Raw genomic sequence first — 21,948 nt, 5'->3', positions numbered from 1 at the left:
TGTCCAGTAAACTCCGTACCATTGTCAGATCTGATGCAAGTAACCTTCCCGTATGGGGCTATATCAGCTAGAAACCTTTGGGTTGCATCCACTGTATCACTTTTATTTTTCAGGAAGTACACGAACACAGCACTGGAATAATCATCAGTAAAGGAAAGTGTGTACCTATACCCATCTTTGGACACTGGATCAATGGGACCGGCTAAGTCAGTATGTACCAACTCCAAAGCTGACTTGGCCCTCACATCAGGCTTCCTGTTCCTGCTCTGAGTGAATTTTCCCTCAACACACACTTCACATTGCAAAGACTTGGGTGTTTCACCCTTGATTGTCATACCATCAACCACACTCTGTAATTTCTGGACATCATTAAAGTTGCAGTGTCCCAAAATCTCATGCCACATCTTAAGGTCATGGCAAGTCATGCATTGATCATCACAGTCATTGTTCACAGACACAGTAGGCAAATAGAACAACCTGTTATGTTCATGAATGAGAAAACGTGTACCGTCTTTGTACTGCAGAACATCTTCACCCTCCTTGAAGATCACCGTTGCCCCACTGGAAGTTGCAGCTCTCACAGAGAAAATGTCCTGGGGATAGGAAGGAATGTACAGCGCCTGCTTCGATGTAGCACTGATGTGCCTTCCTTTGCTGTCCACCAGACACACTTCAGCTTCTCCTCTGCGCTCTGCGACCCCCTTACACCGTGTGCCGTCAGCCAGCTCCACACAGTGCGTCTCGGCCTGGAACCTTTCGTCGAAGCTCTTGAACCTGGCCAGGTCGGTGATGATGTGTGATGTTGCACCGACGTCCACCATTAACCCCTTTCTGGTGACACCACTCCCTGGCCGACGATCACTGCTCTCCAGCATGAAGGCGAAGGTGTTGTCCGTCTCCTCGCTCACCCCTCGCGCATTGTCCTGCCGCTGCTGTCGCCGTCCTCCTCGCCATGTGGTACTCTTCCCCGGGCTGTACCGCTGTGGAACACGACACTGTCTTGCTATGTGCCCCCTCTGGCCGCAACGGTAGCATTCAATGTCACCGCTCTCCGTGGTCTGCACCCTTGCGCCCACTGGACCACTGGACTTCTTTGGATGTGACCGGGCCCCCATCACGTTGTCGTCAGGTGCAGCTGTGCGCATCCCCTCTGTGTTCTCATAGCTGCGCAACTTTGTCTTGAAATCAGCAAAACTGAGAGTCTCATCACTTTGGGTCACAAAAATGGAGAAGGGCTTGAAAGATTCAGGCAGCCCCTTCAGAACCATGGCAACTAATAGTCCATCACTTAACGCCTCTCCAGCACTCCTCAGTGCAGTGATTGAGGTCTCTGCACGTATGACATAATCAGTCACACTCTCAGTGCTTAACTTTTGCAGGGAGGTAAGTTCTGTGTACAGACTCACCATACGGGGCTTACCCGTGCCAGCATAATAGTCTCTCAGGATTTTAAGTGCTCCACGTCCATCATCTGCAGCCTCTCGCATGACCAGGGACAAACTTTTGTCATCGAGAAACTGGATCAGCTCAGCATATGCCTCTGCATTCTTTGCAGCATCTTCAGCCAGTGCAGCTGCTTCCGCACCAGCAGCAGGCCCTTGCAGAATTGTGTTCTTCAACTTTTGTATATGAAGATGGCCCAAAAACGTTGTCTCCCACAGTTCATAGTTCTTTTCATCTCCGTCAAACACCAACCGAGACCAACGTGAATTTGTTCTTTCACTCATTTTGCCAATGCTAGGACAAATTCAAACTATCATAAACTTAAGCGCAGGGCAGCGCATTCTGGGCCCATAACCTGTGTTGGTGCCTGCTCCTTTTGTCTTGTCTCCAGTTGAGTTCAGTTCAGTTCTTAACAGGTTATGGGCCCAGAATGCGCTGCCCTGCGCTTAAGTTTATGATCGTTTGAATTTGTCCTAGCATTGGCAAAATGAAGCATCTGACCTCAGTGCTAGACAACTTGGGCGTTGCCACAAAGCACTATCTTCTTTAGCTAGAGGGGTCAAATACTTATTTGCCTAAATTAAATACAAATAAATCAAAATATATTAGTTTAAGTTATTTTCTGGAATTTCTTTTTGATATTCTGTCTCCCCATGTTTGAATACATATTATCATAAATTTATAGACTGATCATGTCTTTATTAGTGGGCAAACCGGCAAAATCAGCAAGGGATCAAATACATATTGGACTCACTGTATGTCAGTACTGGAAATGTCAGTTTTGTATGTCTTTTTTGTCCTGGCATGGTATAGAGAGAAAACGTAACTTTCCTTGTATATCTTGTGCATATGATGAAAGTGACAATAAAAGCTGACTTGACTTGACTTGACTTGAAATGTTTGAAATGCTATCCTCTGGCCTTACTTCTAACTCTTTGTTGGCGTGCTCGGCATCCACCACCCACTGACACACATCGCCTTGGAATTTTTCAATTTCCTTATTTTTCTCTATTAACCAGGTTTGCTGTACTTGATATTCATCCTCAGGCATTGGCATTTCTAACAGAGTGTTCTGAGTTTCTAATGCTTCCTGACACAGAAGAGTAAATTAATTCAAATATTTTTTAACTTGACTGAATGTTTTAGAAGTAACCTTTACAGAAAGCAGCTCATTTGTCTTTCCTTTTCTTTTTCCTGCTTGCATAAGCTTTGATTTCCGATTCTTCTGGAGGTTTTTGAACACCATTAAAAGGCCCTTTGCAGTCAACTTCCTCACACGTTTTTCTGGTTCTTCTTTACTCAAAGTAATTGCCGTGTAGGTGCGCACCGATGCAGGCATGGTGGCCGTAGCCTTGCCAGGTTTGTCGTCCATGTTGCGCAAAGCTAAAAAAACACAGCTCGGTAGACCCTCAAATTTTTTTTTTTTTTTAAATAACAAAACAATGTGGCGCGACAGCCAACAGTACGGCAGTCTTATACTTTTAAAAACTTTTAAGACCTTTGTGTGGAGGTGGCACACACAATATTTAAGGTCTACAAGCAGCACAGCACTTTAAGCAACAGCACGGTGAACAAAATTCAAAATGTGAAGCCGCTATGTTTTTTTCCATGCAAAGTCCACATCGAACATCAAAAAATAGAAGGGATTAAAGTGTCACCAACAACATACTGGGGGCAACTTTTGCATTTTAGTGTCCTAGAGCGTAGATGCGTTCACTCACTCACAGAAGTTCATCAACGCCGGTAGGCACCGCAACAAGCAAGTAATCCGGTTTCCTATCACGGTTACAAACTTCCAGTCATGCCGGCGTACGCCTTGGCAGATCCTCAACGTTTCCAATAGATATGAATCCGATTGATGAGCACTCACTGATAATCCTTTGTTTGCTTCCTCTAATCCATATCCTTTGATAGTGGTTTCTTTGTTTTATCCTGTGACGTTCGTAATTTTTGAGGTGTCACAGCAAAAAAAGATCAATCCATTGGGAAAAAACTTACGCTGTGGAGGCTGCCCTGTGAGCCTCAGCTTGGACTGAAGGTGTTCTCAACGCAAAGCAAAAACTGAAATTTCCAGCCGAAGATATCCCTTTGGGGTTGTTCCCCGTTTACTGCAAAAATGATTTTTAATACAAAAACTATGTTCACTCTCTTGTGCTGTGCATTAAAATGTGCTGGCTGAGTTAGCTGGTATCCACACGGCTACGGTAAGAACCGTGCGTTTCCCCTGTCCAAGCCTCATTACCCACTGATTGTGGGCACCTGTATAGGCCTACCAATTGACCTGTTCAGAATCAACATCCTCATGAATGCGCGCGCATCGTTGACTCAAACACACAAGAGATGTTTTAAAGCTAGGTTCGCACACACCGCTGCTAGTTACTCACTCAGCGAATTAAGTCAATAGAATGTCAATGTGTTCCAGCGAGACGAGCAGGCGAGTACTGTACAAGCGATGCGATGCCGAGTTTAAAATATTTTAACTTTGAGCGAGGCGAGTAAGCGAGTAACCAATTGGAATGCAGAGTTCAGTACTTCTCGCCTGTATATTGGCAGTTAAAGCCGCGGGAACTTTCAGAGAACGTTCAATGAGAGAGTGGCCAGTGGGCGAGCAAGTGAGAACATGGTAAATAGCAGCGATGTGTGTGTACATAGCTTAAGGGTATTACGAGCGACTCCACTCTTCTGGGTGGTACTGCACCCTAGCGCCGCCAACGGCGGAGTGCAGACTCCTTTCAGAAAGAATGGGCTGCGCTCTCTCGACAGCGGTCACTAGGTGAACTGCAGGCATGGGTAAAATAGGGAGTGGGGAGGCTGTATGTAAAACTGACAAAACATGAACAGACAGTGCAGACACACTAAAGAGAGAAAAACTGCCGTTCTGAAGCGTGTACGTTGATAAAAAAAAAAGAGATTCCAAAAAGTACACTTGTTATGCTATTTTGAGAGGGAAGAGGCTGTTCCAGAAGCATAGGAAATGTTTGTTGTTACAAGACATTGAACTACTGACTGGACTGATGACATCGTCAGGAATGCACGTGTCTGTGATGCCCACTGCATATCTGAGGTTAGCGCGAGCATCCGTTACCTTATTTCGGAAATAACACCCGTGGAGTTCATGTACAAGTGAAGGGTGCATGGAAGATTCTGAGGCAACGGTGCACACGCAGCCAAATTACGTCATATCTGTTTACAAACTCTAAAGGGGTCAATAAGTTGATACATCCGGATATCTTTGTAAGTAACTTTCAGGTTCCCTATCGCAGTGGACTGCGATCTAACACATGGGACGTGACGTATGCACGGATCCAATCGAAGCACTTTCTACTCACGCCGAATGGCTGAGAGGCTGTCAGTCATCCCCAGGGCCCGCCCTTAGGGCATAAATAGCTGGGTATGACGCAGCCTCGGCCTCTTTCAATACTTCGATAGAAGTGATCCGTCAAGCAACTTACTTACAACTTATCTCAGATTCGAGTTTCGACCGTGTGCTTTTACTCTTTCAAGCCGGTGAGTTGATTTTCTCTGGTCACAGGCTTTGGGTGCCACGAGTTGGAATTTGTCTTTGTATTTGGCTTACTTAGCTTCTAGCTTGCAAGTTTGCTAGTTCTGTTAGCTCTGCTTGCTCGTTGTTGCTACGTTAGCTAACTGGAGCATTCACTCGGTTGTTCTTTAGAATTCGTACCGATTGTGAGTGTTAATTGTTTCTCTTGTGCGTCTAGGATGTCGAGGCTGCTGTATCCAGAGTGCCCGCACAGCAGGGACAAGGGGACCGGCACCGATTTTGCATTGTCTGTCTCGGCAGAGAGCACGCCGAGGCAGCGCTGTCGGGCGGTTCTACCTGCGAATTCTGTGCTGAACTGACACTCGCTAAAATCACTAAGCGCTCGGCTTACTGGACTCGCAGAGAGGCGAGAGAGGCTGCCCAGGCTGAGGCGATACCCGCAGCCGAAGGCAGCACAGAACACAAAATGGAGGGGCTTGACTGCTGCGAGCCCGCCACAGCCAACCCCGCTCCCACATTGCTATCTGGCGGGAGTTTACGCCACGAGGCAGCAGGGGAGCTAGCTGCACCTGCCCCACATGCAAGCGTGAGGTCTCACCACGAGGCGGTGGAGTTACCGCGTGGCTTCCACGACCTGCCCCTGCCAGAGCTGGCATTTGGGCAGGAGTCAGAGGAACAGCCAGAGGACTTCCTTGATGCAGATGGGTATTATGGTGAATATGAGTCGATTCCTTTAAGTTTCAGCTTTGGAACCATACTCCCCCCGGAACCCAAAAACTCGTGGTTTCCGGCACGCTGAATCCTCTCCCCCGGTAGGTTCGAGGACACTGGGTCTGCAGCTGCACGAGGTGACTACCCTCTTCCCACCCCCCCAGCTCAGAGATGTCGTTGCTGGATGGTGAATACTAGGCTGGGCCCCAGACACCGGCGCCCTGCCCGATCCCGTTTTTCCTGGAGTGCACAGGGAGCTAACCAAGACCTGGAGCAACCCCTATTCGGCCCGTGCCCCAGTCCCACATTTTGCTGCCTACATGCATATGGACCAGGCCAAGGACTGTGGCTATCTCTCCTTCCCACCGGTGGAGGATACGGTGACGAGTTACTTGTCGCCCTCTTCACCTGCATTGCACCTGGGTCGCAAACCTCTCCTGCCGTCTCCAGTGGCCAGGCTCCAGGCCACTCTAGCTGAAAAGTCCTACCTGGCGGCGGGACAAGCAGCATGCTCCATCAACACAGCGGCGTTGCTGCAGAGATACCCGTGTTGAGTCAAATTAAGCCGCAGGCTCCACTCCTGGTGGTGCCCTTCCGCCCGGCGGGTCATGGGAAAAGATGCCGGTAAGGAGAGGATGGCAGCGACACCTGTTTAGGCCGCCGCCCCAGCCTCAGCCACAGGCCCCAGCAGCAGCAGAGCGCGCCGCTCATCCCGCGCCAGACTACTGTCCGCCTTGGTGGTGCGAACAGGACGCGGACCTGAGGATCGCGTCCTGAAGAGGGGGGGTTCCCCTCAGCGAAAAAGGACTGCCCGTTGCTCACATGCACCGCTCATGTCAAGCACGTTGTGCCAGTTTCCACAAGCACTACACACACAAACAGAAAATGTTTTGTCCCCCTCTCTGTATCCAATATTAAAACAGCATTCTCTCACCCATGTTTACCTAAACAGTGTGACAAGCTGCCCTCAGAGCTTGACCCCCTCCTTAGACGGGACGGGAATAAAGCCGAATATAGACAAATTGACCATGAGCGGGGAAAACCCGACCAATTGAGTCTAGATCAAAGATTAAAAGGTTTGGCGATGAGCGGAAGCGTCCCCGACCAATTAAGAGACTCCATGCCATGTCTAGAGGCATGCATGGATAACTGGCGCAAATGCGCACAGACATCACCTTGGGTTTTGAGGACAGTCTCAGTGGGCTACACAATATAGTTAGTAATAAGTTTGCTCGCCCCCCGCCAAAATTCAGCGGGGTGATTCAAACCGTAGTTCCGGAGGGTCAGGTCCCTTTTCTACAAGAGGAAATAGACTCCCTGCTGTTAAAAAATGCAATAGAGATGGTGCCACAAGGGGAAGAAAACGCAGGCTTGTAGAGCCGATATTTTCTAGTCCCGAAAAAAGGCGGGGGATTTCGGCCAATCTTAGATTTAAGGAGGCTGAACAAATCACTCATGAAAAGAAAATTCAGGATGCTGACCAACCGCCAGCTCCTTCAATTTGTGAAACCAAACGACTGGTTTGTAACCATAGACCTAAAGGATGCATATTTTTAACATAAAGGTGGTGCCAAGGCATCGGAAATTTCTCAGATTTGCATTCAGAGAGAAAGCATATCAGTTTTCTCGTCTCCCCTTCGGTCTAGCCCTATCCCCTTTTCTTTTCACAAAGTGTCTGGAAGCGGCAGTCGCACCATTGCATCAGCAGGGGGTGCGCTTGTTCAACTTTCTGGATGACTGCCTTCTTTGCTGCCACTCACAAGAGTTAGCGGCACAGCAGGCCAGTCTTGTGCAGGCACACCTAGGCCAATTGGGCTTTGTGATAAACAGGAAGAAGTGTGTTCTCAAATCAAGTCAGACTTCACAGTTCCTAGGCATGACACTGAATTCAGTGACTATGACAGCTCACCTCTCTCAGGAGAGAGCAGCCGCAATTAAGGCCTGTGTAGCCCAATGCAGAATAGGCCAATGGGTGTCATCTCACCTCTGCCAGAGGCTGCTGGGAATGATGACAGCAGCCGCAGTCTCCCTGCCAATGGGGCTACTGCGCATGCGACCTTTTCAAATGTGGTACCTGTCTCTGAAGCTCAACCCCTCCAAAGACAAATACCGCAAAATGGTAGTGAACTCGAAGTGCAGAAAGGCCCTCACAATATGGAGATCCTCCCAATTTCTCAGTGTGGGAGCGTCTCTAGGCATAGTGACGCACCGAGTGGTAATTACGACCGATGCGTCTACAACTGGTTGGGGGGCAGTCTGCAACGGGAGATCGGTGAACGGTCGTTGGTCTGCAGCACAGGCCAAAGCCCATATAAATGTGTTGGAGCTGCAGACAGTGTTTCTAGTCCTACGGTACTTTTTGTCAGTGGTGAAAGGCCATCATGTGCTGGTGAGGACCGACAACACCAAAGCCATGGCATACATAAATCGCCAGGGGGGCATGCGCTCCCTGGCTTTACACCGGTTGGCGAACAGTTACTGCTATGGGCAGCAGATCATTTGTTGTCTCTCATAGCAGTTCATATTCCAGGTCATCTCAACTGTGGAGCAGACCTACTCTCAAGGGTCAAACCCGCAGGCAGCAGACCGGCGCCTCCATCCCCTGGTGGTCGATCAGGTATGGCTGCGGTTCTACAAAGCCGAAGTGGACTTGTTTGCCACGAGACAGACCACACACTGTCAGCTTTGGTTCTCTCTGGGGGGAGACGACCCACCTCTGTGGGTGGACGCACTGGCACATCCGTGGCCGGACGGACGGCTTTATGCATTTCCTCCAGTGCCTCTAATTCCTCAGGTGCTGAGCAGAGTCATGGAGGAGAGGAGAGAACTGTTGTTAATAGCCCCCCTGTGGCCGAACCGGCCATGGGTCGCAGAGCTGAGCAGGATGTCAGTTAAGCCACTGTGGGAGCTGCCTTTACGGAGGGACCTGCTGTCACAGGCGGGGGGATCCATATGGCATCCCCGGCCGGAGCTGTGGCAACTCAGGGCCTGGCACCTGAAAGGGGAAGGCTGTTAGCATCAGGACTATCTGAGGCAGTAGTCAATACTATTCAGAGTGCTAGGGCCCCGTCAACTCGCTCTCTCTATACGCTGAAATGGCTTATTTGAGCAGTGGTGTATCTCACGGGGTCATGACCCTATCAACTGTGCGGTAGGTGTCATATTAGATTTTTTGCAGCACATGTTTGATGATGGTAAGGCTGCCTCTACACTAAAGGGGTATGTGGCAGCTATCTCTGCTTGTCATGTGGGCATAGGTGGTGCGACACCTGGTAACCACCCTCTGGTGTCATGATTTATGGCTGGGGTGAGACGGCTCAGGGCCCCTCACAAACAGCTGGTGCCCTCATGGGATCTGTTAGTAGTGTTACGTGCTCTTACTGGGCCTCTCTTTGAGCCCCTGAGTGAGGTGGACATAAAGCTTCTTTTCTTAAAAATGGCTTTCTTGCTGGCCCTGGTGTCAGCAAAACGCATAGGTGATATTCAAGCTCTCTCAGTGAGCTCGACTTGTATGCAGTTCTCCGGTGCGGGTGACAAGGTCATTATGCGTCCAAATGCCGCATACCCGCCCAAGGTAGTATCTACTCCTTTCCGTAATCAAGTCATTGAGTTAGTCAGCTTCTCACCTCCTCCCTTTGCATCAGCAGAGGAGGAGCAGTTGAACAAACTGTGTCCGGTGCGGGCTCTCTGTTGCGATGTGGAGCGCTCTAGGTCTTTCAGGCAGTCTGATCAGTTATTTGTGTGTTTTGGCACTCAGGCTAAGGTTAGGCCTCTGTCAAAACCAAGCCTATCACGCTGGATAGTGGAAACCACCGAGTTGGCTTACAGGAGCTATCCCTGGAAGCTCCAGAGGGACTGCGCGCTCATTCGACTCGAGGAGTTTCTTCTTCTTGGGCCCTACTGAAGGGTGCCTCCATAGAAGAGATATGTAGAGCAGCCAGTTGGAATTCTCATCACACATTCATTTGTTATTACATGCTAGATGTGAGTGAGTCTAGCCTTCTGCAGGGTGTTCTGGGAACAGGGAACCTGTGATTACCCAGATTTACAACTCATCTGGAAGGGTAACAAATGCATAACATGTTGGTCTATAATGTGTTTAATCACCACATATTATCCCTGCATTTGTCCCTATTCATAATAAGCCCATAAGGTGGGTGTTTAGGCCTCCACTGTAATTCACGCGTGATGGGATACGGTCCCATGTGTTAGATCGCAGTCCACTGCGATAGGGAACGTCTGGGTCATGACTATGACCACGGTTCCCTTAGCAGGGACCAGATCTAACACTGCGTGGCGATTACAGTGCCTTGCTGGGCATAATGCTCAGTATTGAAAGAGGCCGAGGCTGCGTCATACCCAGCTATTTATGCCCTAAGGGCGGGCCCTGGGGATGACTGACAGCCTCTCAGCCATTCGGCGTGAGTAGAAAGTGCTTCGATTGGATCCGTGCATACGTCACGTCCCATGTGTTAGATCTGGTCCCTGCTAAGGGAACCATGGTCATAGTCATGACCCAGACGATTTCCAGGTCCGCACTTTTTTAGTAGGAAATTCACGCAGTTCTCAGTACATGAGGCCCCTGATTGGCATTCATCTATCTGACGTGAATTGCGGGTGTAGCCCACATGCTTGTCAGGCAGTTCACTGCCTGCTTCAAGTAGGAAGCAGCGTTTTTTATGTCTTGGGAAATCACTATAGATAAAACTGTTCATCTTGTTTGCCAAGCCCACCTTTATTAGACCAAGCAGATCTCATTGTGATCATGAAAATATCTGCTTGGTTGCGTCCGAGCCTAATGCTCATTTTCTGGGCCTGGTGGCGGCCATCTTGAAATTGAGGCCTTTCTCGTCACCAAAAACTGGGTAAACATTTATTATGTTCAAAGTACTTCTGATACTATTGTAAACCACTGAAAAATCTGTTTTTAGATGCCTTGGAATGGTCAAGTCACCAATGCATCTCAATACATCTGATTGCTAATTATTATTTTCGCATCAACCATGACTAAGCATAGCCTTAAAAGGTTGCAGAGATGTTTTAATGTTAATGACAGTATGTATGGTAGTCACCTCAAGTCAAATAATGTATTTAATGCAATTAATGTCATCTTTACACCATGTTTTAACACACACTAGATCCTGTCTGTATTTGTAGAATATTTAGGCCTAATACACTTTAGTCATTTGGTCCTACAAAGTCGTCTAAACATGTTTTTATGAACCTATTGACCCTTGCAATCAATTCCCCGTGCTGGAATTATATGGAAAAGTGGTCTCATTTGTCTTTGTAGCATCTCATTCAAAAGTTATGTGAATAATCAAATGTCAGAATTGTATTAATCGCTATTGCAGTTTCCAAGAAGACCTGAAGAACACCCATAGGATAATTTGCAGCAATGCTGACATCTCTTATTATAATAAAGCAGACATGGAGGAGTCTGGAAAAAAAATAGGTTTCGATTACAGCGGGTGCGCGTGACAGCGTTTGCCTTTGCCCCAGCTCGCGACGTGAACATTCCGCTTCAACAGGTGTTCCAATGCATTTCAGCAAGTAGGAGGTCAGAAACATCCCATCTCCCAACCCTGGGGAATGCACCATGAGTTCGCTTCGCCATATAAATAGGACGCATTCAGAATTTACTGTAGACTACGCTGCAGACAGCTCAAGGCTCGCGAACATTTCAAACGGATGTTTTGTTTCACTTTTCAATTCTACGTCTACCAACTGAGGGAGGTTATTAATAAGGTAGGCATAGGCTTACAACTGTTATGGTCTGTCTGGATAGTAGGGTAATGCAGCTGGAAACATTCTACTCAATTGTATGTAGGCCTATCTGCGGACTGCACTTTCTTCAGGAGCAACCACTAACGCAAAGGACACCATGAGGCTGGATAATCACTTGAATAGCACTGCTGCCACTTTCGATGAGCTATAGGCCTATATTGTCAAGTGTGTTTGTGCGTGTGCGTGCGTGTGCTTGTTTGGAGAAGGCGAGTTTCTTCATAGTTTTACATGCCTACATGTCTAGATGTCGAATTATTATTCATATTGGGCTGTAGGATCAAAGGGAAATATTCGGAATATTGACGGGTCGGACCAGGGGCTTCGATACGATAGTTGTCCCCGCAACATTCTAATCAGAAAGTGAAAGTGTCTGCTCCGTCTACTAATAGCCTTGCAGCTCCGCTAATTTTGTTTTTTAAACAAAGGTGATGCCTTTGCTGTGTGGCTGTGATGGTATTGTTAAACAAGACGTGTTCCTAACAGCCAGGGTGGACCTCAACCTCTGTGCAAAGCAGGTCTAGACACGTAGGTAGGCTGTCTTAAGTCAATGCTGACGTGTAGGCCTACGGTTCAGTCCTTACACTGAAGGTGACTTTTTGTTGTGTTGTAAAACTCACAGATCTGTGGTTAAACTTAGACATTAACCCCCAGGTTATGTTAGAAATGAGTTTGTATCAATTGTGTTGGCGATCATTCACCCATGGCCTTGGTTGACTATGTTAATAAGTTATAGCCTACAAATACTTTCATTTTAGGCAGTTTTGTTTTGATATCAGTATGGGACAGTGCAAGTCAGATGACAAGTTCGATTTTATACCTCATTTACTGAATCCAATTTCTTTTTTTAGGTAAAAGAAAATCAGAAAAACTTTCTCTGTACTGCATTGGTGCAAGGTTAATAAAATAAGGTAGGCCTATGCTATAATAATAATAAAAAATTAAGCACAAATTCAAATTATAGGCCTACTGTCATAACAGTATTACAAAGATATGCTAAAGATTGGAATACAAATTAATCAATATATCTAGACTATATATATATATATATATATATATATATATATATATATATATATATATATATATGTATATGTCAATTTTGATCACCCTTACAAATAATAAATAAGGCTGGTCAATTTCAAAGTTACACCCTTAAAGTTAACGTTTTCCCTCATACAGGCCTATGAGGATTAACAAATTTGACTCATTTTATTTTTCCCAATTTGTCAGAAAAAAAGTCTGAAAATGCTAATCATAAAACCATATGAGGGATAACATCTTTTAGGGAGACAGACTGTAATGAACATTTGCCCATAAGAACAGTCAGCTGTTTTGCATTGGTGGACACTTGATTGGTGTGCGAAAGTCCCTTTGTATCTTCTCATCCATGCACAGTGACAGAACACTGCTGGAATCCTGTAGCTAAACTGGTTATATCACGTACCTGTTTAGTGTTTGTCATCACAACATTTTATTAAGCGTCACAGGACTCTGCGGGCCCAGGTGTTTTCCTCAATTGTAATTCATACAGCATACATATTATGCATTATTTATTTGTATTGAAAGTCTACTTGTATATGATGTTGCTTGATTCACATTACTGTGCTATTGTTCCTATGTTTATATATTATCATGTTTGTCATGTCAAGATGTTTAGTGCACACACTGTTGGCACAATTTGTACATAGACAATAAAGCACTGAATTCAAGACTGAATTCAACTTCATTTCACATCACAATTAAGGCCCAAATGCCAAAAAAGTGTGGTCCTTACTTTCCTTGGGAAAAATAAATAATCACCACCATCTATAGTAGATACAGTAACTTATTTCCCCAACAGACAATTTAGCTATCATAAATGACTTTGGTGTCGGCATGTCCTTTGGGACTTGCCCAAGCATTCTCACATATCCAGTTTTCCCACCGTCCTTTGGTCCAGAGACCAATGTTCCCAATAGATTTAAAATTAGACTGTGCATCTACCCACAACCCTACTTAGTATACCTGCAGCTTGGCGCAATGATTGTATACTGGCTTGGCTATAAAAAATACTGACGATGGCATTATCATCTCTGACTAGTCAATGGAGACATGCTACAGTAATTGGCCTGCTGGTTAAGCTCACCTGATCAGTCAGCTGACAGCAAATGTTCCATTATGTCAGCAAGTGTCCCATGTAGGCTAAAATGGCATCAGGAACCTTGTATGTACAGCTGGAGGATGAGGTTAATGTAATTAATGTAAACAAAGACTCTCAGAATCAGATTTTTTGGCCTTGCGAAGAGCAACTGCATTCAATGGGGTACCTAAGTCCCAGCCCCTTCGGGGCAGCTCATGGAGCTGAGAAAGTCAAACATTTTGACTGGGCTGTAATGCACTGATCAAACCTATCTTTCTGATCTACCTTGCATTCCCCCCTGGATCACACACATGCTGTATCTCAGACTAAATGACAACCAATGGTGTGATTGCCGACTTCACTTGTCAAGCGATTTGTGAGTTGTGTGCGTGCAAAAATATGTAATTATTTGAACTACACAACAAAAGTCAGATGTCTGATGTGCAGCAACTTCAGCCTCGTTGCAAGTCAAATACGTGAGGCGCACGATGTATTCTCTGACCCAGTTTCGCACAAACACTAGAATAAGCTTTCTTGCCTGCTAACAATGAATGGTCTTATGACTTAGGTGGCCCATGGTGCTACAGTGTGTTGGTACAAGAAAGACCTAGGGGTGGGAACACCTGCAGGAAATGAAAAACACACTGTTCCAGACCAGCAACATCAGGCATCTTTACATTAGCATAGCAGGTCAGACGCCCGATTGAGGAGCGCCACTTTTTTAGATGCGTCCTAGCATCCCTTAAAGGGACACTGCAAGAAATGGTCAAAAAAGGTACTGCATCTATGCTGCTTATTGAAATTGGGCTGCCTATTGCCAAATTTGATCTTCACATGAAAGTTTGCTAAGTATTAAACAAATATTTTTTAGTATGGTCCAAGTAGAGTCTTTTTTGCAGCTAAAAATGGCTATTTTTGGAAATTCAAAATGGCGGACCATTGAGAAGATCCCCCTTTTCATGTATGAAAAGTGCAATTTTTCCAGTTATAATGAATACTTAGAATTTGATGATGGTGGTAAATATTCATTAAAAAGATAACATTAGTGAATGGGCAGCATGAATACTGGAAATAAACAACTAAATATCTCACACAGTGTCCCTTTAAAGAGGGTATGTCTGTCCGTCGGTCTGTCCGTCTGAAATGCATTCTGACGTGCAGTACTTTATCTGACCAGATGGTTACCATACAAGAGGGGGGAGGTGCTATTTCCCCAGATGCAAAATATTCACAGCCAGAGTGCGAGAGAGGAGGGAATTAAAGCTGAAAACGCGATAGACAAAACACTACGCTTTGAGCAACAAGCAGATAGCCTGATAAACCAGACTAAATGTGGATGTCTAATTTAGTCTGGCCTCGATGCATAATACATCCGAAGATTGTTGATGAGAACAACCTTCCCTCAAAACCCTGCCCGCTGGTTCACCAGGCTAACAAGCAGACGCATCTTTGTCCGCATGTCGTACTTTCTTTGTTTGTACTCCGATTTTTGGAACCACCACATGTGGCTCTTGCCTTGCGAAGCCTGGTTGTCAGGAGTTGTACTGATATAAATCAAAGTCTTATATACTTGCTATTGCTATGTTTTGGAGTTTATAGTAACAACTTCAATGCATGCTTAATCTGCATCCATTTCTGAATAAGTAACATAGATTCTGATTCTGTTTTTTTTTTATTTAACAGATGCATCAGAAGACACAGTAGGACATGAGTTTGCTGCACACTGTTTCGAATACCACCATCTTCAAAATAATCGGCCTAAGAGCTGAGGAAGACATGTTGAAGTTTCTGATTGCAGCCTTGATCCTCCTCCTGGCCGTGTGTGAGGTGTCATGTGCGTGTGGGAGAGCTGAGTATCTAATTGGACAGGAGTGCTGCCCCATGTGCGGACCTGGTAAGAAGCTGCACTCTTGTCAAAGTTGTTGTACCTAAGTTACCTCACTCTGCGGCCATCTTGGCAACACCTTAGGGAATCTATTTCGTATTAGTAGGACCAGACCCTCTGAAAATTAATCGGGAAATGCCAAATAAGAACTCTTGAATAACTGACAGTCACATTTCATTACATGATTTAAAAACACTTGTGAAAAGTTGATTAGAGTAGCATGTTTAGTTGCTTCTTGTGAATAAAGCTTTTAAAGCCTCTTTTCTCACTGGGAAAAAATGAGGGTGTAACATAGTCAAATGTCCTGTCAAACAGCTTCCTTGGTCGAGGTCTGCACTCTCTGTGTGCATTTCTAGTTTCAAAATGCTCTCTGGTGCACTTGTTGTTCAGCTTATTTGCTATGAGTGTGCTTAGCTGACAGCAATAAATATATTTCCATGATACACTAAACACAGGGTGAGTGTACTAATTATTTCAGAAATTAATTATTTGCTTTCTAATTTCTGATAGGTTATTACGTAAGAAGGCACTGCACAGAGTACACGAGTACGACGTGTGTTCCATGTTCCCAAGGATCTTACACTGATGCACCCAATGGACTTGAGGCATGCAGGTCGTGCAGGGTATGTGACTCCAGTAAGTGCTGCATCGCTTTTATCTACCTGTACTTGCTCTATTTTTTGCAGCTGAAATGGTTTACATTACATTAAACTACAATACATCAGCACTTGTGTTATAGTAGTAGCAGTAGTACTACTGTAGATGAGTATATTAGTGTAGTTATGCGCTACAGTATGCTTACCTTAACTGTACATGGTGTATTAGTAGTATTCTATTTTTTCTTAATCAAGGTGCAGGACTCAGGTTAAAGAGAGCCTGCACCCCATCCTCAGATGCACTCTGTGAACCTCTGGAGGGGCACTACTGCACTGATCCAACCAAAGATGGCTGCCAAGGAGCTGTGCGACACACAGAGTGCTTATCTGGACAATACATTAAACGACCAGGTCAGGAAAATTAACACTTGAATTGTTGTCACACTTTAGCAGAGACACTGTAGAGCAGGGGTCAGGAACCTACGGCTCTAGAGCCACATATGGCTCTTTTGGGAACTGTATATGGCTCTTCCTAATCTAGGGTTGCCAAACATCCCTTGAAATATGGAATCGTCCTGTATTTATAAATAAAAGTACAGGTTCCATATTGAGTTGAAATGAGACAAGGGAGGTTAAAAAGTGTTCAAATGCAGGAAATTACATCTAAATAATACAAAATTCTCCCAGACCTCCACCATAATGAAGTTGACAGTTGACAACCCTATACTTACCTGTTATCAATAAAAGCAATAACTTGACAGTACACTCTAAACTTGTTGGGCTTAATTGAAATACATGCTTTTGATTGTATTTAGTATTTTTAAAATGGTATGGCTCTCATGAAAATTTGCGTTTATGGCTCTCTCCACCAAAAAGGTTCCTGACCCCTGCTGTAGCGGAACAGAAGATGAAACCTGAAGACATCAAAGCTTCTATTGTTATTACACAGTTTCCCGCACAACAACATTAGAGAGGCAAAGCTGTAAAGGTGCACACACACACACACACACACACACACACACACACACACACACACACACACACACACACACACACACACACACACACACACACACACACACACACACACACCAAAGGAGGACATAATTAACTGTGGGTTTGTTGTTCTTTTTAAATGCCTACAGGATCAGATATTTTAGATGCTGAATGTGATGACTGTGTTGGTAAAGAATATTCAGATGGATCATTCACATCCTGCAGACCACACACAAGGTAAGCACAGCCAAGTGACATTTTGCATGTATTCCATTTATTGCTTGTCATGCTATATTTTCCAATCTATATCTCATAGTTTCTACTACTAGTAAATGTACTCCAACTTGAGTACTTTATGTTTCATCTCATTTTTTCCATTCCTGCTCCATGATTTATGATTGCTTGAATGATTGAACCATTCTTTAATTTTCTCTTCTTCAGTATTTCAATTCGTCTCCATAACTAGTCCGAATTTCTACGTTTACATGAACACATTTTACTGAAGTGTAGTAACTGATGTGTTTTTTACAGGTGTGAGGAGAAGGGGCTGATAGTCCTGGCAGAAGGATCAATCTCACAGGACACCATATGTGTGAGACCACCCAACAATGTGGGTGTGATCGTTGGGACCACACTGGGGGTCATTGTTGTGCTGGCAATGGCAGTTGTGGCTGGATTATTCATGTATCTGAGGAAGAGGAAAAATAGACAACCTTATATTGGTGAGATTCTTTACTGTTACAATAAAATGGGACAATGCACAACTGTAAAGTTTTTTTTCTTTGCTCAAACTAGCACAGTTGCTGACTGTCTACACACACACATGCACGTACACACACACACTTAGACGTGTGCGCGCGCACACACACACACACCCTTGCAGGCCAGTACGGAGTACCAGCAATTTGCATTATGGATTTCATTGTAAAATTCATATTTATTCTTGCTTGTTTGCTTTTACATACAGATTATCCATCTGAATTGGCTGGAATGAATTCCGATGAGAGTTCAGAGGTAATAGATTTTTATTTTTATATTTTTATTTTAGTTGTACAACTATTTTATGCTAATCAGTGTGGTACTAATGTTTGTTTGTTTTATTTCACAGGTACATAGTACCGCAATTAGAAAAGGGCTGCAGCCATGTGAACTTAATGATCAGCATGCTGTTACTTGATTAGACCAGATGGTGTCATGTGATCAGGAGAGTCTGGGTGCTCTGGAGCCGTCATAGTGAGTCACCAGTGTTTTTACATCTTCTCCACACCTGGCAATGTACTCAAAATACAGCAGGTCAGATTTTAGAGGATCTTGACTTGATTGTAGACAATATTATTGCACATGAAATTGTACTGTAACCACTGCAGATGATCCAGAATTCAGCGGCCCGGATCAAGTACAAGGCCTTGACCCTTGCCTACTAAGCCACAGCAGGAACGGCTCCAGCTTATCTGAAGGACATACTAAAAAATGTAAGCTATGACGTTAAGTTCTGCCTGAAAGATGAGGCGGTTTTTAATTCAATTACTCACTTGCCAATCACCAACCAATCACCACTCTAGTTCTCGCGTATACTGGCCTTCTCACATTATCATTCATTTACCTACAGCCATTAGGCGTATCTTGTAAACACTTTTGTGCGCCAAAATGCTGGGTGGCAAAAGATCTGAGATAACAGCATTCCCTATTCGGGTACAAGGCGAAATCCCTGGCATGGAACCTCACATCTTGGCAGACACTTAGCCAGAAATAGGTCTACCACATGACGTTATAGAACATCTTGGTTATGGTGGGTTATGGTCTCAAGTTATTTCGCTACTTGAAGGTTTGGCCAGGTATGAAATGTGCTCAAAAAAAGTGTGTCACTGAAAGTCTTTATTCACTATGTTCAGACAATGAGACATTGCATCAACTGACACAAAACAGTTTTGTTTCCGAAAGTTAGCTGTGTAGTTGGTCACATAAATACACAGTATGATCGTTTTTCATGTCACAAAATGTCACCCTGATATGACTCATAAACGAACTGTGCAATGAAATCAAGTTCCACACAACATCCGTGATGTAGCCTAGTAAACCAGCGCCACCCGCTGGACGGCAAAATGTTTTGGCTGGCGAGTGGGTCTGGCCTCGGATCGAAAACATTTTGAATGCCCTGAATCTGGGCAGTCACAATTACAGCGCAGAGATTTGTTTTGAATTTGTTTTGAATCAAAGCGGGCTGGGTTTGAGGGAGTGACGACGAAGCTCGCAACGTTTGGAAAGCACTCAAGGAGAAAGATCGCTGATTGGTCAGAGCTCGGCCTATTAGGCACAGGCACGTTTTGGAAAACATCAGGTTGTTCTTATCAACAATCTTTGGATGTATTGTTCATCTNGGCCAGACTAAATTACACATCCAATTTCATATTCAGTCTGGTTCATCAGGCTACCCGTGATGCTATTATTATAGACCTACATTACCGTTACCAGCTGCAAGCCCAAACATCCCAATTTGCTATGCTGATTTTCTTTTTAATGTAGGCTATAGCTGTTTGCATACCGATGGCACACCAAAATGTGATAGGTTGTAATATCATGGACAAAATCCCTGAAGGGAAAACATGCAGAGCACAATGCTGCATAGGCCTACATACTGTAGCTCTGGGAAACTAACTATTTTGGCAGCTTGCTAGCTAACGTCAAAATCAGATTCCAGTGTATTCACTTGTCATAAAAGCGAGCAGTCACCTCACACAGATGAACAGTTTAGGCTACTCTAGGTTGCCCAATTTGAATAACAGTCTTTACTTTGTAGTGTTGACGTGATGTACTGTGAGTGTGTAGGCCTATGCAACTCAGATCCAGCTAGGTTTCTGATGGCTACGAGTCTTTTCCCATGACATTTCAGACGTTTCAAAAATAGGATGGAGATAATAATTTTACCGTATGTGATGTGGAACTAGATTACATTGCACAGTTCTTTAATAAGTCATGAGGCTTACCTTCTGGGTGTGTTTGTAGTGTATTCCCAACACAAGGCGAAGTGACCAAGCTCTGTATTGCCACATGGAAGCTGAGAAATGTAAACAGTGATGTCACGCACAGACCCTTATTGGATGTCTGCACAAGTTGGTCAGACAGCTAACTGAGTTGAAGCTCACCAGCTCACCAAGATATACAGTAGCTCAAACTACTCACCAAGATGTGTGACAAACAGAACGGAGTAGGCAGAGTGATGTCACAAGAGGATCACCATGTTTTTGAAAAAGATGTGTACAGTATTATATGATGTGTACAGTATTTTAAAGATTATGTAAAGTATGTTACATAATCTTACAATTCCTTTCTCTCGATGGAAACCCCTTTGCACAGGTAGATGGACCATACGGGACAAGGATGTGTGTGCCGTGTTCCCAAGCGTAGATGCACAGCAGGAAAGTTATTCTCCTTGGAAAAGCAATCCTTTTTTGTTCATGCTATGAAGTTGTTTATAATTCAACAGCCAGTATGTCCTCATTTGCTCCTAATCTCCCTGATGGCATTGCTTATGCCTAAAGCCGGGCATACACTGTGCGATATTTTCAGTCGTGGGTATTAAGCTCCTGCTCACACTGCACGAGGAAATTTTGCGATTTAAAAGTTCATAACTCATGACTCACGCCCTCACACTATACAAGCCGACAGTCGGATGCGAGCAGAATGGTCCGACTGTTTGACACGACACGTGTGTTTCCTAGGGCTTCAGAGGAGAGAACATGCGCACCTGAGGTGGAGATGAGAGCGCGCTCAAGCGCAAATCGCATGTCCCTATTAATTTGTGCATGTGTAGTGTCAAATCGGGTCGTAGCACTGCTTTAACTGTGCGATTTACTCACGAGGCGCGACCAGGATTTCAAACAGTTTTGATTTTCTTGCGACCCTACGATTGCACGATCGTGAGGTGAAATCGCTTGTCGTTACCCCATGTACACTACACAATGCGAGACTCACGATTGACCTGCGATTGAGCAAGAAATCGGCCCGATTCCCAAAAAGTGACAAAATTCGCACAGTGTAAGCCCAGCTTTAGGTAGAAGCATAAAACTTTAACTGTCTCGTAAAGACCAGACTGGACAGAGATGGACTGGCATTTTTATAAGTAAGGCAGTTATACATACCCAGGAACATTTTCTTCCCAGGAAGACTTTTTTCAGAGAAAAAAAACTGTTTGTGTGTTAACAAAGGCACAATCAAAGGGAAAGATCTTTGTTTATCAAAATACCCAGGTATGCTATGTTTAAATAGCCCCTAGGTATGCTCTTTGTTGTTTGAGTATATCAGACATCATATACAAATAATGCTGTTAATTAATGTAAACCCAAGTCTATACAGCTGTTACTAATGTCAGCATTACAGTTACAAGTGTACAGGATTCCCACCTTAGTCTCACATTACAACACTAGAATTGTCAGGAAAGCCAAAGCATCACCTCTAACCCTACACATCCAGCACACCACCTATTCACCCTCTTATCATCAGGGAAAAGGTACCGCAGTATCCCATGATGCAATACCACATGCTTTAGGGACAGTACCTACCCACAAGACATCTGACACTTAACCCATTTTAGCATAAGCCCTTTTTGGGAAAAGGTGCCCTCCCCCTATTAAAACCTGAATATCTCAGCCTCCGAAGCACATAAAAACATGAAATGAGTTGCATTTAAAAGCTAGAACCTTCATTTTGCGCTGGAATGTATTCATTCAGCTCTAACATACCTATATTTTTTTATAAAACAGCACGAATCTCAAGAACCTGAATGCAGCGTATATGTCGCTCCAGGACACAATGGGATATATATGCACTAGCACTTCAGAGTTACTCCACTACCTGGCTTTCCAACCTCACTTGCGTATTTTGCATAATGTAACTGTTTTATTTCACATTT

At 44.6% G+C, this 21,948-nt stretch overlaps 1 protein-coding gene and 1 long non-coding RNA gene across 2 annotated transcripts; both read left to right on the top strand.

The window, feature by feature from the left end:
• Positions 1–15,262: 15,262 nt before the first annotated feature.
• Positions 15,263–17,625, top strand: LOC134456466 (tumor necrosis factor receptor superfamily member 14-like; the record flags this gene model as incomplete). Its single annotated transcript, XM_063207827.1, has 5 exons — positions 15,263–15,456; positions 15,958–16,083; positions 16,305–16,454; positions 17,189–17,276; positions 17,571–17,625. Coding segments are annotated over exons 1-5 (606 nt in total), but the record flags the coding sequence as incomplete, so codon positions are not given.
• Positions 17,626–17,688: 63 nt separating this feature from the next.
• Positions 17,689–18,261, top strand: LOC134456757 (uncharacterized). The gene is made up of 3 exons (XR_010036369.1): positions 17,689–17,761; positions 18,007–18,053; positions 18,148–18,261. It is a non-coding gene; the product is annotated as an uncharacterized LOC134456757 (long non-coding RNA).
• Positions 18,262–21,948: the final 3,687 nt, after the last annotated feature.

This window comes from Engraulis encrasicolus, chromosome 10 (genome assembly GCF_034702125.1).
Source record: "Engraulis encrasicolus isolate BLACKSEA-1 chromosome 10, IST_EnEncr_1.0, whole genome shotgun sequence".
Classification (NCBI taxonomy): Eukaryota; Metazoa; Chordata; class Actinopteri; order Clupeiformes; family Engraulidae; genus Engraulis; species Engraulis encrasicolus.
The sequence above is the reverse complement of the archived record's forward strand: the minus strand, read 5'-3'. Positions and strand labels throughout refer to the sequence as shown.